This window comes from Beta vulgaris, chromosome 8 (assembly GCF_026745355.1).
Source record: "Beta vulgaris subsp. vulgaris cultivar EL10 chromosome 8, EL10.2, whole genome shotgun sequence".
Lineage (NCBI taxonomy): Eukaryota > Viridiplantae > Streptophyta > Magnoliopsida > Caryophyllales > Amaranthaceae > Beta > Beta vulgaris.
Window position 1 is genome coordinate 47,394,078 of NC_079209.1, and position 18,786 is coordinate 47,412,863.

The 18,786-nt window shown below is 36.1% G+C and overlaps 1 protein-coding gene across 1 annotated transcript; it reads left to right on the forward strand.

The window, feature by feature from the left end:
• The first annotated feature begins 443 nt into the window (after positions 1-443).
• Positions 444-9,710, forward strand: LOC104909049 (casein kinase 1-like protein 2). Its single transcript, XM_010698232.4, has 14 exons — positions 444-812; positions 901-941; positions 3,974-4,043; positions 4,145-4,293; positions 4,379-4,474; positions 5,415-5,485; positions 6,493-6,554; positions 6,662-6,725; positions 6,803-6,887; positions 6,971-7,097; positions 7,269-7,348; positions 7,447-7,513; positions 7,652-7,794; positions 9,352-9,710. The coding sequence occupies exons 1-14, from the start codon at positions 737-739 to the stop codon at positions 9,640-9,642; spliced, it is 1,422 nt and encodes a 473-aa protein (XP_010696534.1). The 5' UTR covers positions 444-736; the 3' UTR covers positions 9,643-9,710.
• Positions 9,711-18,786: the final 9,076 nt, after the last annotated feature.

An 18,786-nucleotide genomic window follows, 5' to 3' on the forward strand; every position in this document is an offset into this window, starting at 1 on the left:
CTATATTTGTCTTTACATAAAAATAACAATATATAGTGAAAGGGTATGATAGTGAATGAATAGTGTAAAAATCTCATTGTTATATTAGACTACGAACGGATGAAGTAGCTTCTTAAAACATTTTGTTTTGCTCTAAAAAGAAGTCTTCCAAAACATATGAATATCATGTATCTGTTAAACAACTTTATAATTAATATAAATGTGTATTTCTCTTAAACACAAAGTTTTTGATCAAGTAGACTAAATAATCGTTTATATGTTTTCGATGTAGCGGATATATAAACATTTTTATTGTATTAAAGTTCCCGTGCATTATGCACGGGTCCAAAACCTAGTTACGTAGAAAAAAGCAAAAATATTTTTGGAAGATAGAGTAAAGAAGTTTCGATAAGCCACCTCACCACCCACCCTCTCTCTCTTCCCTTTACCAAAATCTTCAATAATCTAACCCTAACCCAAAAATTTAGCAACTTAAGTAGTAGATTAGTAATACACTACAAAAAAAAACAATTCAACTTCTCTACTTTCTCTGTCTTTTCCTTTTCTTTCTTTCCCATAGTGGTTGTTCAATGTTCATCACATAATAATGAGCATCTTTAATTCTATCAATCTTAGGGTTTATCATCTCCTTAATTGCAATTCTCGTTTTTGTTGAATTCAATTTTACTCCAATTTATTCCCCTCTTCTTCTTCCTAGAGTTCAATTAGGGTTTTTCGAGCTTTTTAGTTGATTTTAATGGAGCCTCGTGTTGGAAACAAGTATCGACTTGGTCGTAAGATCGGAAGTGGTTCATTTGGAGAGATCTATCTTGGTATACTTTTCCTCAAACTTCATTCACTGTTTTTTCTCTTTGAATTTATTTTAATTTCTTTTTTTTACTTTTTGTTTGTTTTTTGTAGGAACTAACATTCAAACTAATGAAGAGGTGGCAATTAAGCTTGTAAGTTGCTGATTATTGGTTTTTTGATGAATTTATTTAATAAATTATGTTGTACTGGAGTAATTTTTTTAGGGGAAATAATTGCGTTTGTTAGTTTTATCGTTGTTTTTGCTGGTTGATTTGAATTTAGTATATTTTCATTTGGAAGTAAGATTGTGGGAAAATGGAGTGAAAACTATAATTAGCTATGAATTGTAAAATTGAAACTTGTGCTTTACATGATTGGGATTTTTTTTTAAGAGTTAGGAAATGAAGCTATTTGTAGTGTCTTGTTCAGAGGTAGGTGCATATTTAGTGTTATTATGCCCCATTTGGTTGATGGTCATATATGTTGGTAATGGCAGTGAATTGTAGTGTAATTTTGCAAGAAAATCTCATGTCCACACCCATGGTAATGAAACTTCATCTTCAAGCATGTGGTTTTCATCATGATTTTTCATTCCTACTCAATACGACCTTCCTCAAGGGTAATGGATTGTAATGAAAATTTAGGAAGAGAATAGATTATTTGGGATAGAGTGGCATTACCATAGGTAATTAACATGGGAACTATTTTACAAATTTACGCTAAAATGCATTACCATTACCACCATTTATGACCGTCAACCAAACGGGCCGTATGCTAATCGTAGTGATGGTAATTTGAAAGTTGAAGTTAGGTTTGTTTGGAGGATTTTGGTAAAATTTCATACCTTGTGTTTGGTTAAGTATCTATGTTTCTGTTGGATTATAGGTAATGATTTTCTGGAGTGATTCTTACTTTAAGTACTCATGCGTGATGTTAATAGGCATTCCTTTGCTTAAAAGCATGATAATCTCAAAGTTTTGAATTGCTTCCATTTTCTGGTGGTAATTATTTGGTGTGACCCTCATTACTCTTCCAAGGGTAAGTTTGAATACATCTTACCCACTTTGGATTGTTTACTAGGCTTCCGTACGTACTTTTGAGCTTGATTGACTTGATTTCCTTTGCTAATAGGTTATGAAGACGATTTATCGTCTTTCTTGAGAATTGTGTATGGATCGTAGAGTGAATTCCCATGAGTATACAAGTGTAGGATGTTAGCTTTTTGATATGATTCCGCGAACGAAATCTGCTTAGCTTCGAATAACCTTCACTCAGTTAATCTCCATTAAGGGTTCTAATTCACTTTTAGGGCTTCACTCACCTTAAACTTGAATTAGGAAAGGTTTTGAGATTGGTTTATTAGCTTCACTCACTAACTCACGCAAATCTCGTTTAGTTTTAGGTTTCACTCGCCTAAATCTAAGGTTCTTGTATTTAGATTCACTCTCTAAAAACAATAAAATCTTGGAATTAAGTACGTCCGAAATCAATCATAAACTTACGTTTAATCTTTAAACAAAAACTACTCTTCTTATTATTATGGCCGAAACTTATATTTATAGTACAAGTTTCCTAATCCTATTAAAACTAGTAAAGTTTAAAAAATAATAACAACGAACAAACTTATCTATCTTTATCTTAAGGATAAAGATAAATAACAAACTAAAACTTATCTATAACACACACCTATTATAAGATAATTTAAGACTCAATGATAAGGAATTAGACTCCTACGTATAATAGGATTCCTTTATCACTCACACTTATAAAGTAATTAAAATTCATAGACTCCTATCTGAACTAGGACTCTGGCACAGTCTTGCGCAGTGGTTAGCACTGTCTGGCGAACTTGATGCTCCTCATACGCATCATATCCTTACATTTTTTTATGAAAAGGAGCAATATGTAAGCGGACATCAATTTTTGAAACCCTAGTCTGGTTTTGGGCTTTGCTTCAAAAGTGAGCTTTTGGAGGGGAGAAAATGAGGAAGAAATATGTGAATGAAGCATCTGCTTAGAAATTAAGATTATTTCCACACAGTTGAGTTTGTCAATTGTACATAGTGCCTTTTATTACTGTGTATATATTTTTGATGTCAGTTGCTGAATAAATAAAAAATGTCAAGCTCATGTATTGTAGTTCCTTTCACATATTAGTATCCTGGCCAAGCTTCTGGTAGAAAGCACTTGAGGTCTGTATGGTGGGATACTGAAAAAGAGAGTTGATTAACAGGATTGAATAAAATGAGATTTGAGTTTGATACTTTGATCCATTTCCTTTTTTCTGTGGCAAGCTTAATCTGGTAGCCTTAGTGCCTAAACATGTACTACAAACATGTACTCATGGAAGGAGTTAGAAAGGGTATGCATATGCTAGGACTCTTTTTGTAAATGGTGTAGGTCGCGGTATGTTCTTCAGTGCTAAGATGCTGAGATAAATGTATGTTGTGAACTTCTATGAGTATCTTCCGTCATCCTGACTTTATTGACAGCTGTTCTTCCTTCCTCATTTGACAGGGTTTAGTTTACCAATGTGACGATATCTTGACCTTGGGACTTGTGAGGTTCTATATTTTGAATATGGTGGTCCAATATGACTGTTAAAGGCCTAAATCTGTTCGTATTTAGTTGAAGTGTTAGGCCTGGACAGGGAGAGAGGCCAGTGGTCTGAGGGTGGGAGGGGTTGCAGTGGTTGGAGGAAAAAGGAACTGTGAGGTAAAGTGATGTTGTTGTTGAGGGAGAAGAAATGGTGATACTAGTAGGAGATTGGGCCAGACAAGGTGGATTGGTCGTGGGGACTGGCAATAGTTGTGGGGACCGGCAATAGTTGTGGGAATGGATTATTGGACATAAGTGACTGTCGATTGGTTGAGGGATCGAGATGAAGCCTTAACGACTTCCTTTACTCAACTGTAAGAAGACAATGATATGAAGTAAATAAGCATATAGCAGACTTGATTTCCCCCTCTAAATCAAGCAGGGGGTTAACTTGTGTAGTTGTTTCCATTTTCCATCATTTACCCTGAGTTTCCTTCCCCCTTTTGCTGTGTGGCTTGATTGTGAAAGTGTAAAGTGATCTATGAAGATCGTGGATGGTCCTTTGTCATGATCTATATTATTGATACATCTAACAAGAATTCTGCTATTTTATTGATGCATCTAACAAGAATTCTGCTGTTTTTAGGAAAATGTTAAGACAAAACATCCACAGTTGCTCTATGAGTCAAAGCTATACAGGATCCTGCAGGGAGGAAGTAATGGATTTTACAGCATTTTATGTGATATAATTAAATTTACTTGGTGGCCCCGTAGTGTATCGGTTTTATGATACTTTATTCCCTGTTCTTACCTTCAGCTGGAATTCCAAATGTGAGGTGGTTTGGCGTAGAGGGTGATTACAATGTTCTTGTTATGGATCTACTTGGGCCTAGCCTTGAAGATCTATTTAACTTCTGCAGCAGGAAATTTTCGTTGAAAACAGTTCTCATGCTTGCAGATCAGATGGTAACTTTTATCTGCTATAAGGTTAATTTGATATGCAATTGTTATATACTCTTGTTTATGTATTAATGCAAGCTCCATTACTCAGATTAACAGGATCGAGTTTGTTCATTCAAAATCCTTCTTGCATCGTGATATTAAGCCCGACAACTTCCTCATGGGCTTGGGTAGACGAGCAAATCAGGTATACATTCTGGATTATGATGGTGTTTATACAAATCTATTGCTCGCCCAAGTTATTTCAGCTAGCTTTGACTCCTTATGTCCGTAAATGAAGTTCACTCTTGAGTTTGGAACACGTAATTATAAGGCGAAGCTTTTCCTCTCTTATTTTCTTTGATGCCCATATGATAAGGGTGAGGTGGGGGGTAGTAAAGCAGTTACTTTCTCTGTTTTTTAATTACACCGTATCTTTTTTTTTCTTTTCGCCGAGACGTTTCTTTGAACGTCAATATCTCTAATTGTGTGTAAGTAAAAATTATAAAATTTGATATTTCGGATCCTTGCATTGAGACGAATCTAACAAGATCCACTTGATTATGTTTTTCTTATATAATGATGCAAGATAGCCTAACAAAATTGGTTGATGAATAGTGCCAAAAACAAAAATGGTGCAATTAAAAAAAAAACGGAGGAAGTATATTTTGGTAGTGTTAGATGATAAATCTAGCCATTTAAAGAATTTTCTTGAAAAAAAAACCCCATTGAAGGAAAGAGTGAAGTTTATTGAGACATGAAGGGATAGCTTGTTTGAATTTTGAAAAGTTGGAAATGATTGTATGCATTTCCTCGATAAGTTATACTCCCTACTCCCTAGTCCTCCATCGTCTAAAGCTTTACTCATTTGCTTTGCGCAGGGTTAAAGTTCATAAATCTGATCATATTTTTCACTAATATAGAAGGAAAATATCATGTCCGATTTTATTATATTCGATTTTATTTCTGTAAATTATATATATATATGTAACTAGAGATGCTGATGGTCTTATGTGTGTCTTAGAGAGCATATAGAAATCAGAGGTAAAGTTTTGGAAATGGAATACTTCAGGTGAATGACTTGTGGAAGAGAGCCTAATCCTTTTGGCAACATTTTGATTAATGAGATAGCTGTATTTTGCTTCCAGGTCTACGTTATTGATTTTGGCTTAGCAAAGAAATACAGAGATACAACTACGCATCAGCATATCCCATATAGGTAAGGTGTTATTAAAGGACTTGATGGTCAAATGATGTTGGTGCTTAGCTCTACACAAAGAATTTCCTTCTCGCATAAGCAGCATTTTGGCTTTGTGCTTTTAACTGCAACGTGCAGCTTGTTGTTGAGATTGGAGTTTTTATCGTTATAAAATAAAATCTAAAGTTTTACATAGTAGTACCTTGTTTCATGCTTCACTTCTCTATTGCAGATCGCCATCATATAATTTTTAATGTTGTGATACTTCTTGAGCTCGATTTGCTTGGTCATTTCCAAAGAATTTCCTTCTTTGAGATGAGTCCTGAGATTTGCTAGGATTACTTACTTTTACTATCTACCTTATGATGTCACCTCTTCTCTGTATATCGCTTTAAATTCTTGGGAGACAACATCACATATTGTTGTTAAGGCCTTCCTGGCAAGAGAGGGTCTGAGGGAGAGTGGAAGAGAGTGTGAAGGAGCGGGAGAGAGGGGATGAAATAAAAGAAGAAACAAAGCAAGGATTTTCCGAGTAAAGCCAAATTGTTTACATTCTTGCCCTGTGCATGAGGTTAGCACCAGTTACAATTTGACAATTGGACTACGCGAACATACGATTGCACTCAGTAGAGGCTTTTTGGTTAGCCCGAGATTGGAATTTGTTTACTTGCTTTCTGATTTCAAATACTTGCTTCACTCCCAAGAATTGTGCATCTTAATTTTCAATTTCACAAAGTAATGAGGCACAAATTTCAAAATGGCAACCTCTTTGGAACTGAGGAGACATCAGTCACAGTACCTGCCGGACATCTTGATTCGTTCCACACTAACACTAGATCTGAGCAAGATCTCTCACTAGTGATAATCAAACAGGTGTCAGTACAATGAATTGCTTAGAGATCCGAGTAACTTTAGTATGGATTGAACAGATCAGTTTGCAAGAGTGCTACTCTGCTAATGTCTGCTCAGGAATTTAGGAGTGATTGAGCTTCTTTATTGTTGCTCATATCTTTTTGTAAAAATTGCAGAGAAAATAAAAACTTGACGGGAACTGCAAGATATGCGAGTATGAACACTCACCTCGGAATAGGTATATATCATGTCTTAGATCATGTGAAGAGTGTTTACTTTTTAGGTGCATTTTGATGTAGTCTCTTCTATATCTCATTCCTTTAACTTGATTTTGGTGTTGTTAAGAACAAAGCAGGAGGGATGATTTAGAATCTCTTGGATATGTGCTGATGTACTTCCTAAGAGGCAGGTAATTATCGTTAAAACTTAAGGCATCTTATGTTTAGATTGCTTAGTGAGCTCACGCTTTTCAGGACTGTCTTGCAGCCTTCCTTGGCAGGGACTAAAGGCTGGGACCAAGAAACAAAAGTATGAGAAAATCAGTGAGAAAAAGGTCTCCACATCAATTGAGGTATGGACATTAAGGTTATGTTGTAGAATCTGTTTCTGTTATTCTTTTCTCATATTGTTTCTGGAACTATTGCTCACTGTCAGGCCCTATGTCGTGGTTATCCAACCGAGTTTGCATCATACTTCCATTACTGCCGCTCATTACGATTTGATGATAAACCTGACTATGCTTACCTGAAGAGAATTTATCGAGACCTCTTCATTCGAGAAGGTACCGACTTTGACTTCTTATTATTTTTTAGCAAGAAGGCTGAACTTGCCAATATAGTCTTTTACTCATGTCCAATTCCTCATTTCAGCTTCTCTGGCTCTCCTTTTGCTCATATTACTACAAGAGTATATTTTCTATCTACCCACTGTCAGTTTATTCTATGTGCTGTAGGTTTTCAATTCGACTACGTGTTTGACTGGACTATTCTGAAATATCAGCAATCACAATTAGCCGCTCCTCCTGCTCGTACGGTAAGTATTTGCGTGCCGGAGACTGTTTTCATGCTTGGCCACTACTCTACAGTTCTTATTGTTCATCTGTGTTTTCCTTGCTTTTTGATGCCTTCTAGGGTGCTGGTGCTGGAACTAGTGCAGGAGTACCTACTCCGCCAGTTGCAAATCCTGAAAGGAAATTGGGTCAGTATTATTTTCGTTATTGCTCTTAGTAAATAGTTATTCAGTTTTGGATTAGAGGTATTAAGAATAGGAGGTGGGATTTTTGATTTGTCAGGTTTCATAATTTTTCAGTAATAAACTTTTACATGGCTTTTTCAGGTGAAGAAGAAGGCCGAGCAGGTGGTCTGTCTACTGGAGATGGTCTTCGACGAAGAATGTCAGGGTCACTTTTGAATTCTGGAAGTCTATTGAAGCAGAAGAGTCCTCTTGCAAATGATCCAACTGTAAGCAAAGATCCTACGGTATGTTGGTTTTCTGTTTGGATGGAATGTTTGCTATAATATATAGATTATTTGAATGTTCCAAACATTTAGGTGCATTCGTCATTTAGTATGATGTCTTGGCAAGTTGGTATGAAGATGTTTAACCTATAGCCAACAGACAGGACAGGCCTTAAAATAAGAGCTTCCCAATATTTGACAGATGAGAACATATGCTCTGAAAGCAGTCTCTGTATTTTCTTTGTCTTTTTGGCTGACCTTGCATCTCTTTATTGAAAATCACAAGTGCGGTGTAACACATTATGTCCCACCTTTGACACATGACACTGAAGTTCTTTAATAAAATATCTTCTCATGGGACAGTGACAGATTTGATTGATTCTCTTTGCAGTCCCATCTTGACTTAGAGGTTGAGGGTGTTCAATTTTTCTGATTTCATGTTGGTGATTTGTTAGCTTTAACTAGATTGTGTAATTCTTTTAGCCGTCACCTAGTCTACCTACTGGAACTTAAGTCATCCATGTCACGCATAGCATGGTTTTAAATTCTCAATTCAATTCGGTTGCGGACCACTTTTGCGGTCAATATGGATGGTTTGCAGCTTTTGCTGTGCGTAATGTCTGAGTCGTGGTATGCTCGAAAACCGTTGCAATGTGGTCGTGAAGTGGTGAGCTGATATCTAATACCGAAAAGTTTAGCCACAAGGTCATAATTTGTGGAAATGGTACCGAGGTTGAGTGTGTTACTTCTATTTGAAATTTACCATGTGAATGTCCATGGTAATGCTAATGCAATTATGCACATGCACTCCTTGAAAGGTTAACTTTTTTAATTGATTTTCATTACCACTAATAATCATAATCTAGAGCCATGAATCCCATGATACTTAGTGGTGATGCAGGTCAATTTGACTTGTACTCCTTCCGTCTTTTTTTAATTGCTACATTTACTTTAGCACACAAACCAAGGAAACATGTGGGGCCATTGAAAAGTAGAGCAATAAAGCATAAAGTAGTTTTTTGTGTGATGAAGACAAAAATAAGGATACAATGGTAAATAATATGTGAGTACCACATACTAAAGTATACATATTTGGCAAATGTAGCAACTAAAAAGAGACATGTCTAAATGGTAAAATATAGCAACTAAAAAAAGACGGAGGGAGTACTTGGTAGTGGAGAGGGAATTACCATGGTAATTGAAGGGGAAAATGGGAAATACCATATACTTCCTTTGTTTTTCATTACTTCATCGTTTTCATCTGCACAGGACCAAAGTGAGGAGAGAGATAGAGAGATAAAAAGAGAGATCTCATGTGCTAGAATAGAGAAAGAGAGAATATATTCCAAAAGTAGAAATGATGTAAGTAATGGAGAATTGCCAAAAATGGGAGTTGATGCAAGTTAAAAAAAGAGGTATAGCATTATGCACAGTTCATTTCCATTACCTCAATCTATGACCACCTACCAAATTGGTTGAGTTGTGTTTTCTAATATGTAAGTATTCAGGTCCCTGGTTGTGGTAGCCTTACTTAAAAATGATGTTTGACTTAAAATAATGTTTGACTTGTATTTTCAGTTGTCAAGCACAAATCTTACGGGACGGTCCAGTGGTTTTCTAAAGCGAGCTGCTATTCCCAGTAGCCGTGAAGCAGTTACAGGAGGGAATGAATCTGATCCTTCCCGTTCTCGTACAGCCGAGGCAAGCCCAAGCACAATGCAGAGGTTTTCAAGTGGGCAGAGAAGTTCTCCAGTTGGATCCTCAGATGCAAAGCAGCAATCCTCTGGTAGGATTACCAGCATTAAAAACTATGAGTCCACACTCAAGGGCATTGAGAGTCTGCATTTTGATGATGAAAGGGTCCATTAATATATACTCATGCTTACACATTATTGTAATGATAATAATAAAAATGATATCATTGTGTGATTATACTAGTGATGGATCCCTGTAGTTTCTTGGAGTTGTAAGTGACTGAGCAGCGCGAAAAGTAAACTGGAGTTGGAAACATTCACATCGACAGGAAGAAGTATAACAGTTAGCAGTCTTATACTGTGATTCTGTGAAAGGGAGGTAATGTTTCTGTACTGGCTCTTCTCGATTTGTGTGTGTAAATCTGTGTCTATTTGCTGACTCACTCACTCGTACCCTTCTGAGATTTGCTGGCGGGTACAGTGGACATGATTGTAAAATTGCTACACTGCACCAATGTTTCATATTGCAGGCTTATTGGTGTTATATCTCATGTGCCGAAGGCCATCTCTTTTTCCTCTTCTATATAAAATTGTACCTGTGCTGTCTGCACTCTTCTTTTTGCCGTTGCCTACTTTTTTTTTTTACTAAGATGAAGGGGAATATGGGAAATTCCTCAAATGAGTTCCATGAGGTTTGATCCCTACTTGATCGTGTTTGGTGTTCTTGTGTTGCCGGTTCATGTCCAAATGTATCTAAATTTCATTTATACATCCATGTAGTGTCCCTGTCTAACCGCACCACAGTTAACCAAATGGTATCCTGTGATTTATTTGGGGGCAATTGGGTATATTGAGTGTTTAGAGGGTAAAGTTAGAGGCGGTATACTAAAGTAAAAAATGTATGTGATTACAGCAATACGTATATAACAATAGCTTGTTTGTAAGCGTTAACTAGTGGTAATTATCATAATGAATTTAGTGTAGTTCTGTAAGGAAAAACTCATGTCAATATCAATAGTAATGATAATTCATTTTCATCTGTTTTTTTTTTTTTTTTTTTTGAATTTTGCATAAATATATATTACCGCTAAGGGTGTTATAGAGATGGTTTTGCTTGGGAATGAAGATTTGAGAAGAAAATCACATGTTTGAGTAATGAGTGGAGGATATGAAAATACTAGTTTAGATTATATAATTACATTATTTATATCAGAATTTTGAATATGGTAAACAAAAATTTAAAATATAAATACATTCAAATTCTCTTGTTTAGTTCATCCTTGACATAAAGGCTTTGTTTGGAGAAGTATTTCAGGTGACTCAAATGATAAGGTGTTACAATTTTAAGTCACTTTATATGATTAGTGGTGTTTGATCGAGGAACTTAAATAAAATTTAAGTCCATAACTTGACTGAAATTGAGTTGGAGTAAAATATAGCGTCTGAGATCAGGTGTTGAAATTTTTTATTTGTTTTATTTTCTTTTTATCTTTTTAAGCCTAAAAACATATTTTCTTTTTATTTTTTCAAGCTTAAAAAGATATTTCAGTTACAGTCATAAATAATTTTACCAAACATGTTATGTAATCAGCTAGCTTACAGTTTCAGCACCTTAACATTTCAGCCGCTACCTAATCAGTTTCAGCCACCTTATCAGTTTTAGCTTCATTTCAGCCAGTGTTACCAAATATAGCCATAGTGTCACGAAAAACTGTCATATTAACACCTTAATATCAAGGTATTATGAATTATCAAAGAAAAAATATCAACATATTATATAAATCAATCTAACTTTTAACTTCAATAACTAGCATTTTCGGTTATATTGAAATCCATCGATTTTTCTTTGGGCATAAATTCTACTAAACGGTGTTCGCTAAATTGTTTTTGTTTTTAGATCTGATAGATATGTTTGTTTTAGAGTAAGCAATTAATGTACTGCCTCCGTTTTTTATTAGATGTTACACAATTAATTTTTGGAGAGGGGAGAGATAGAGAGAATGAAAAACAAAAGGGTTCCATGTGAACATGTGGTAGGAGAGAGGTGGAGAGAAGTTATTACCTAAAATAAAAGTGTAATATCTAATTGTTGTTGTTGTTGTTGATTATTAATATTTATTATTATTATTATCAGTTAAATATTGAATTACTATTAATAATGTTTATGGGCAAGATCTATTTGTGATCTTTTCTGAATGGACAGGCATTATACATGTGGGGAACAGGGCAATATTACTATGGTGTTTTTTGCAAATGATATTGGTTGCGTTGCGTATAAGGGGGCAAGCTGCTAATTAGTCCTGTTCATACGATTGTGTGATTCTGATTTAAATGCTCGTTAAATTTAAAACAATCGAATATTAAAGTCAATTATGGATAACAATTTGTAATTTATGGCGTTAGTTTGAAATTTAAAGTTTGCAATGCAACAGAAACTGGCTAATCCCTCTCACTATCCTTTTTGTAACATCAATGATCAACTTTTACCATTTTGTATGGGCTTTGCTAAACGACGCCCTAAATTTTCCTACTAACGCCCTAAATACAGTATTTTTATACTGTATTTTTATATTTTGTATTTTTTTCTCTCTCCTCCCCTTAACCCCTAGGGCAGTGATGATTTTTTTACCCTCCCTCACCACTCCCTCCACCTTGCCACCACACCACCACCACCACCACCACCACCACCCAACAGACACCACCTTCTTCTAGTTGACGAATGCCTTCTTTCTCTTCTCTGAAGTCTAGATTTACATAGAAAATCTCAGGGGGGTGACTAACCTTCCATAGGAAGCCCACTTAGCAGATTCAATCTCAATTTCATTCTCCATGAAACAAGCAGTCATCTTTCCCCCTTTTCACATAGGTGCAATGAAAGCAACGGCTTTGTTGCGTTCTACCACCGGAATCTCAGGTATTGGAGCCTCAGGCAACGGAATCTCAGGCGAAGGTGAAGGAATCATTTTTAATCCTTCTCTCTGTTTTTTCTCCCTTTTTTCTGAATTTTTTTTTTTTAAAAAAAAGAGGCGTCCACCAAGGACGCCCCACCATCGGTGGAGGCGTCCTTAGCAGGCGCTCCACCACATGGTGAGGCGCCTGCCAAGGACGCCGCCACCGGTGGTGGGGCGTCCTTGGTGGACGCCTCCCTTTCTTTTTTAAAAAAAAAATTCAAAAAAATAAGGGGGGCCCACCAAGGACGCCCCACCACCGGTGGAGGCGTCCTTGGCAGGCGCCTCACCATGTGGTGGAGCGCCTGCCAAGGACGCCTCCACCGGTGGTGGGGCGTCCTTGGTGGGCGCCCCCTTATTTTTTTTAAAAAAAAAATTCAGAAAAATCCGAGATACATACCCGGAATTCGAAGAGGTGTTGCCGGAGATACTCGTCGGAATTAACCTTCTCGCCGGAATTAACCTTCTCGCCGGAGTATGAGAGTGGAGAGTGGGAGTGGGAGAGTGGGATTATAAGAATACACAAATACAAATTTATGTATTTATACAGGGCGTTAGTATGAAATTCTAGGGCGACGTTTAGCAAATGAGTTTTGTATTGGAATATATAGTTAAGGGAATTACAAGATGTGTAAATCATTTAGTTAAGAGATAACTATTACTGATCCTTCTTAATTATTTATCTACAAACTTTTTTTTCAGTATGTTTCTTTTTAATATATATATTGTTGTTTTTTATATTTTTAGTAATATGGTTCATCTATTTTTTTCATTTTTTTTTTCTATTCATATTATCCATTTTTTAATATTTTAATTCATTTTACATGACTCATTTATGTGTATCGATCATTATTAACTAGAAGATTGACTTTAACTAAAAAAATCCTGCCGTCCTTCTTATTCTGAACTTCTATACATCGCCCAACAATTACTTAAAATCGCCCAAAAAAACAATGTAATTACATTTATAACCTTCCTCATTTTTTTCTTAAATCAACATCATCCACCTCACCTCCTGCCTGCTTGGCTGCCGCCATCACCACCATCTCCCTCACCTCCTGCCTTCCACCACCACCACGCATCTCACTCCACCACCCTCACAGAATTCATTGGTAGTGATTTGAGATGGCTGACATTCTCGAAAACATTCACCTTCTTCAACATTGTTGGCTCGTACTTATGAGCAGAGGACGAGACTATATGAAAGTTTTCATCAAGACCACCGAAATATAGTTTTTTCACCCGTGGACAAGGAGGAAATGACGCGAGCTTACAACAATCCGTCATGGAAATTCATAAAGGCGCAAAAATGATGATTGACAACAATTTCCATCATTTCATCTTTCCACCATGATTTCAACTTGCCCATATTGCTTATGCTAAGATATTCGAGGGACGGAAAGAATGCCAATGTTCTACTACTATTGGTCCTTGTAGCTTCCTCTATATACTCCAAATTGCTTAAACCAGACAATGTTAGCGACTTTAAAAATTGTAGTTCTCTAAGCAATGAGAGATGTTGTAGCCCCTCGCCATAATCAATCTTTTATCTTTACAAGATTAGGGAGTCCGGTAAGCCACCTTGTAAGTGTTCAACTCCCAAAGCTCAAGAAAACTGAATTTTTTTCTAAAACGCGAACGTCCGGCCAGGACGTTCACCCTATGGTTCGAACGTCCGGCCAGGACGTTCACCCCATGGTTCTAACGTCCGGCCAGGACGTTCTGGCCATGGGGCGATCGTCCGGCCAGGACGTTCGTCCCATGGCCAGAACGTCCTAGTCAGACGTTCGAACCATGGGGCGAACGTCCTAGCCGGACGTTCGCATTTTAAAAAAAAAATTCAGAGCTGTGTTTCTGTAGGATTACTTCAAGCAGCAGGAGTGGTCATAAATCTTAAATACATTGGTTTGTTCTCAAATAATGTTTACTGTAAGCTACTAGCACATAGTGCGATTCATGGTGCAATGGCAGGATACACAGGGTTCACTGTTGGGGTGGAGGTAGAGGTGGTGGACGTCGCGTGAGTTGATGGCGGTGGAGAATTATGTCGTGGGAGGTAGGTGATGGTGGAGGTGGCAGTGGCAGTGGGAAATTAGGTGGTGGTGGTGGTGGGTGGAAAAGAGGAAAGGGTAAAATTGTTTATAAAAATAAATTTTGGGCGATTTAAGTAATTTCAAGGCGACGTTTAACAATCCTCTTATTATTTTCTCCCTAAAAAACCTTCTCGAATTATATGCTTCAAGATTCGTCATAGAGTATGCAAGGCAGCATTTACAAGTTAGTAAACTTTTTTTGAATTTGCAAATATTTTCAAGTTTACTGAGACGTACAAACAACTTTTTAAAAAATTGTAAGATAAATTACATTAACACCTTCTCACAGGACACGTAAATACAACCTATCCTAAAGCTCCCCAAACTCCCCTGATGAGAGTCAAACTCACAATATGTAGGTGGAAGATGAAAGGGTTTATCATCGTACATATAACTTGGGATCTAATTTTGTCTACGTTAACAAGTTTATAGCTCCGTATACACCCAATAATAAACCTCGATGCGGTGGAAGTGATAGGGTAAGCCGTGAATGTTAAGTTTTTGAAGCACGACGAGATATAGCAAAGCGTCATGAATCTTCTTAAAACAGAAAGACTCAACTTTTTCCCTATCCTTGTTTGGTAGGAAAATATACTAGCTAGGTTATTATGCATGAGCATTGGATGCTCAAAAACGTTATCACGAACTTTGGAAATTGGAAAGTAGTTTTACTCAACACATGCACGTGAATCAAATGAATGGTTTCTTCCAAAAATGAAGCAAATTGTTAACAATTAAGATATTGATGAGCATATGCTTTCCCTGCAAAACAAGAAGCATCTGATTCTTTAGTACACAAGCTTTAATCAGCTTCGTAAGTGATTTTCGTTCGAGGGACTTTTGTCAATAGAATGGGCTCCGTTTTATGATATCTAAAGTTAGAGGAAGTAAACTTTGTACCAAATGTAAGAATTAAAATCCTCTAAGGCACTAGAAAAGCATGGAAACTTTAAAGTGAATGAACTAAAGCTAGTAATGTCATATTTTAACCTGAAGAAATTCAGGGTAGTTTGGTTCAAGATATGGAATGGAAAGGAAATGGATACAAATAGAGGAGGGGAATGGTAACAAAGATGATTACCTTTATTGAGTGTTTGGTTCAAGTCAAGAAAAAGAAATGAAAGGTAACCATTAACTTCAAGTGATGGATTTTGTTACTTGAGGGGGAGGGAATGTAACAAATTGGGGGAATCCATTACCATCAAGTAATGGTAGAGGATTGATGAAGGGTTGAACTAAACAAGAAGAAAGAAAATCAGTAATTGATTCTGTTTCCTCAAACCCCAAAAATAGTGAACCAAACGACCCATAAGAGAAATACAATTTAGGCTCATTGGCGCCATGTCCACCCGTGAACCAACAATTGAGAGTGATTAAAAGACAAAAAAAGTTTAACCATGGTTACCTTCCTCCGCACTATATTAAACTTCGAAGATGAAATAAGAAAAAAAATCTCATTTTTTAATTTGTTACCTTTCTCCATACTATGTTTTGCACATTCAAAATCTATTTTATACATCCATATGATTTATTTTCTATATATTTAGAAATTATATTTGCACATCTATAATAGCTTTTGTATCTTACATGAATTACTTCCAAAATCTATTTTGTACATTTAAAAACTATATTTGCAAAATTAATAACTGTTTTTGCATCTTACATCCATTAGTATATCCATTTTATATTTTATTTATCAAAATCTATTGTGTACATCCATACTTTCTTTTGTATATCCTATATTTGCACATCCACAATGGTTTTTTGCGTTTTACATCCATTAGTTTTTCTGTACATCCGAAAAAATATGTTTGCAAGTCCGTAACATTGTTGTTGAACATCTAAAAACATATGTTTGTACATTTAAAGATGTCAAATAAAAACAATTTATAAAAAACTGTAATAACTTGGTAAAATTAGCATCAACACCCTAAAGTATAGTGTGGGTGTACCAAACACCCCCAACTAAGATTTATAGTCAAAACACCCCAAATTACACATCTGGGTGCACTCCGTACCATAAATGAGGTAGGTGGTCAGAATTCTCATCGGCGATCGGAGATTATTAATTTTTTATTATTAATTTTCATTCCCCTCCCCCCTCTTATTTCCTTCTTTTTTACCCAATTTTTTTTTATCTGAACCAAAAAAATGCACAGAGAAGATATGGCAACAACATCGCCAACAACCACCACCAGCACACAGATTGCAGCAGCAGTACCAGCGCGCGTATAAGAGAGAGATAGCAGAGCAGCGACATTGGTGACTCACTTGAACATCGACAACAAAAAAGGTAACACAACTGCAATCCCACAAGGCCAAGACACTTCGCGCGAGGCCAACAGTGTCGATAAACCAAGCAACCCAGAAGAGAGAGAGAGAGAGTTGTACACAAAAGAGAATGGAAAGGGTTTGGAGTTTTGGAAATTTGTTTCTTATTCAATGTGATGAGTAATGAAATGCATAGTTCTTAGCTCAATTGGTATAGATTGGTGATGAGTCAAGAAGGAGAGTTGGAGTTGAAGACACAAAAAGAGTAACTCTGGCTTAAGATGAAGGAGACACGAAAACAAAAATGGAAAGGGAAGATGTGGCTTTCTTACAATCAGACATGAGGAGAGGAGAGAGAAAATGAGAATGGATAAAAAAGAAGAAAATAAGAAGGGGAGAAATGAAAAATAATAATAAAAATTAAGAATCTTCCTTCATCTACCTCATTTATGGTTCGAAGTGCACTCAAGTACGTACTTTGGGGTGTTCTGGCTATACGTCTTAATTGAGGATTTTTGATGCACCTACGCTAGTTTAGGATGTTGAGGCCAATGTTGTCTAATAATTATGGTTACTCCAGGTGAGGTCCATGCGGACCACATTTCTTTGTTGGTGAATTTCAATTCAAAGTCAATTCAATCCGAATCAAATAATTTGATTCAAATTCTGTTTTGTTATTACTTTACATTTGAAACAATATTTAAATACATAATTTTTAAAAATATAAACTAAAATCAAGGTATAACACTAATTCCACCTTCTGACTTAACTGATCAACTCTAGCAAGCGTAGGCATGCAAAAAACGAAATTATTGACCAAGGAGTATATAAAAGAGCCATGTTTAAAAAAGTCACTTCAACCTTGAATGAGCCTACACTATAAAACGCTTCTCTTGTCTGAATGATTCTAGCACCAAGAAGCTCAAGAATGAACCAAAAAAGAAGGTAAAAGTTATACACCAATCTGTTTTCATTTTTCCAGAGCTATACTAACATTCTTACTTTCTTTTTTATGGTAGAGTTAGTAAAGGTAAATATACCAATATACCACTTTGACTTTTTGTAGAGCCTGTTCTCTTCGTCATAAAATAGCTGAATTGAACGGAATTGAATTGAACTGAACTTAATTGAACTTAATTGAAATGAATTGAACAGAATCAAATTGAACTGAATTGAAATGAATAGTGATATGCGAGAGTAAAAGTATTGTCCAGAGCTGAACTGAATTGAACTGAACTGAATTGAATTGAACTGAAAATAAGTTGGGGAGAACAGACCCGTAATATGGATATCAATTAGCTAGATAGCCTTCTTCAAAGGATTTGCTTCCTGGACCAGGTGCATTGCTCCTAAGAAAAGTATCCTCCACAAGGAAAAGTGAACACTTTTGAGGAGCAGAACTTTAGCAAATCTAATGCTTTTCAGTTTCCTCAATCACAGAAAAATCAAAACGTTTCCAAGTTTAGGATGCTAAAGTCAATAAGCTGTTAACCCTATCTCCATCTTGAGGATTACTGTAACCTTTTTCTCATCAGATGGCTGCATTCTTTAACATATACTCGTCGATGGACTCTTTTCTTTTAACAGAAATTTCCATCATCTCCATCTAAGTGGAAGGGATCTCAATGTCGTTATACATATTCGAGTGTTGAGTTTCGTCTATTCAAAATGGACACTTGATCTAAAATTGAACAAAGTACATAATACACAAGTGTATAATTAGTGTGCGCTCTCTTCATCTTATATTTCGTGAATTTGTAGGAAGTTACCGAAACTTATTTTTAACAATGTGGTTAAAATCATTGAAACTTATGTGAACTTATTAGACCTAAAAGTCGTTTCTTTTAGAAGAAGCGAATGCACCCTTACAAACCAAAAAATCACTCAATCAAGCTGTCTGAATCCTGCCAAGATTAAATCTATCTCTAATGCACCAAAATATCCTCAAATCATAACATTTTACAAAGAAACCCTACTAAGATCAATGAATATCAGCACAAATTTAGA

What these genes read in the sequence shown, in the direction of transcription:
- LOC104909049 (XM_010698232.4), top strand. Translation starts at nt 737, where the DNA reads ATGGAGCCTCGTGTTGGAAACAAGTATCGACTTGGTCGTAAGATCGGA. An exon ending in CAGGATCCTGCAGGGAGGAA is followed by an intron (nt 4,044 to 4,144) that starts GTAATGGATTTT and finishes TCTTACCTTCAG; the next exon opens with CTGGAATTCCAAATGTGAGG. An exon ending in CTGTAAGCAAAGATCCTACG is followed by an intron (nt 7,795 to 9,351) that starts GTATGTTGGTTT and finishes TTGTATTTTCAG; the next exon opens with TTGTCAAGCACAAATCTTAC.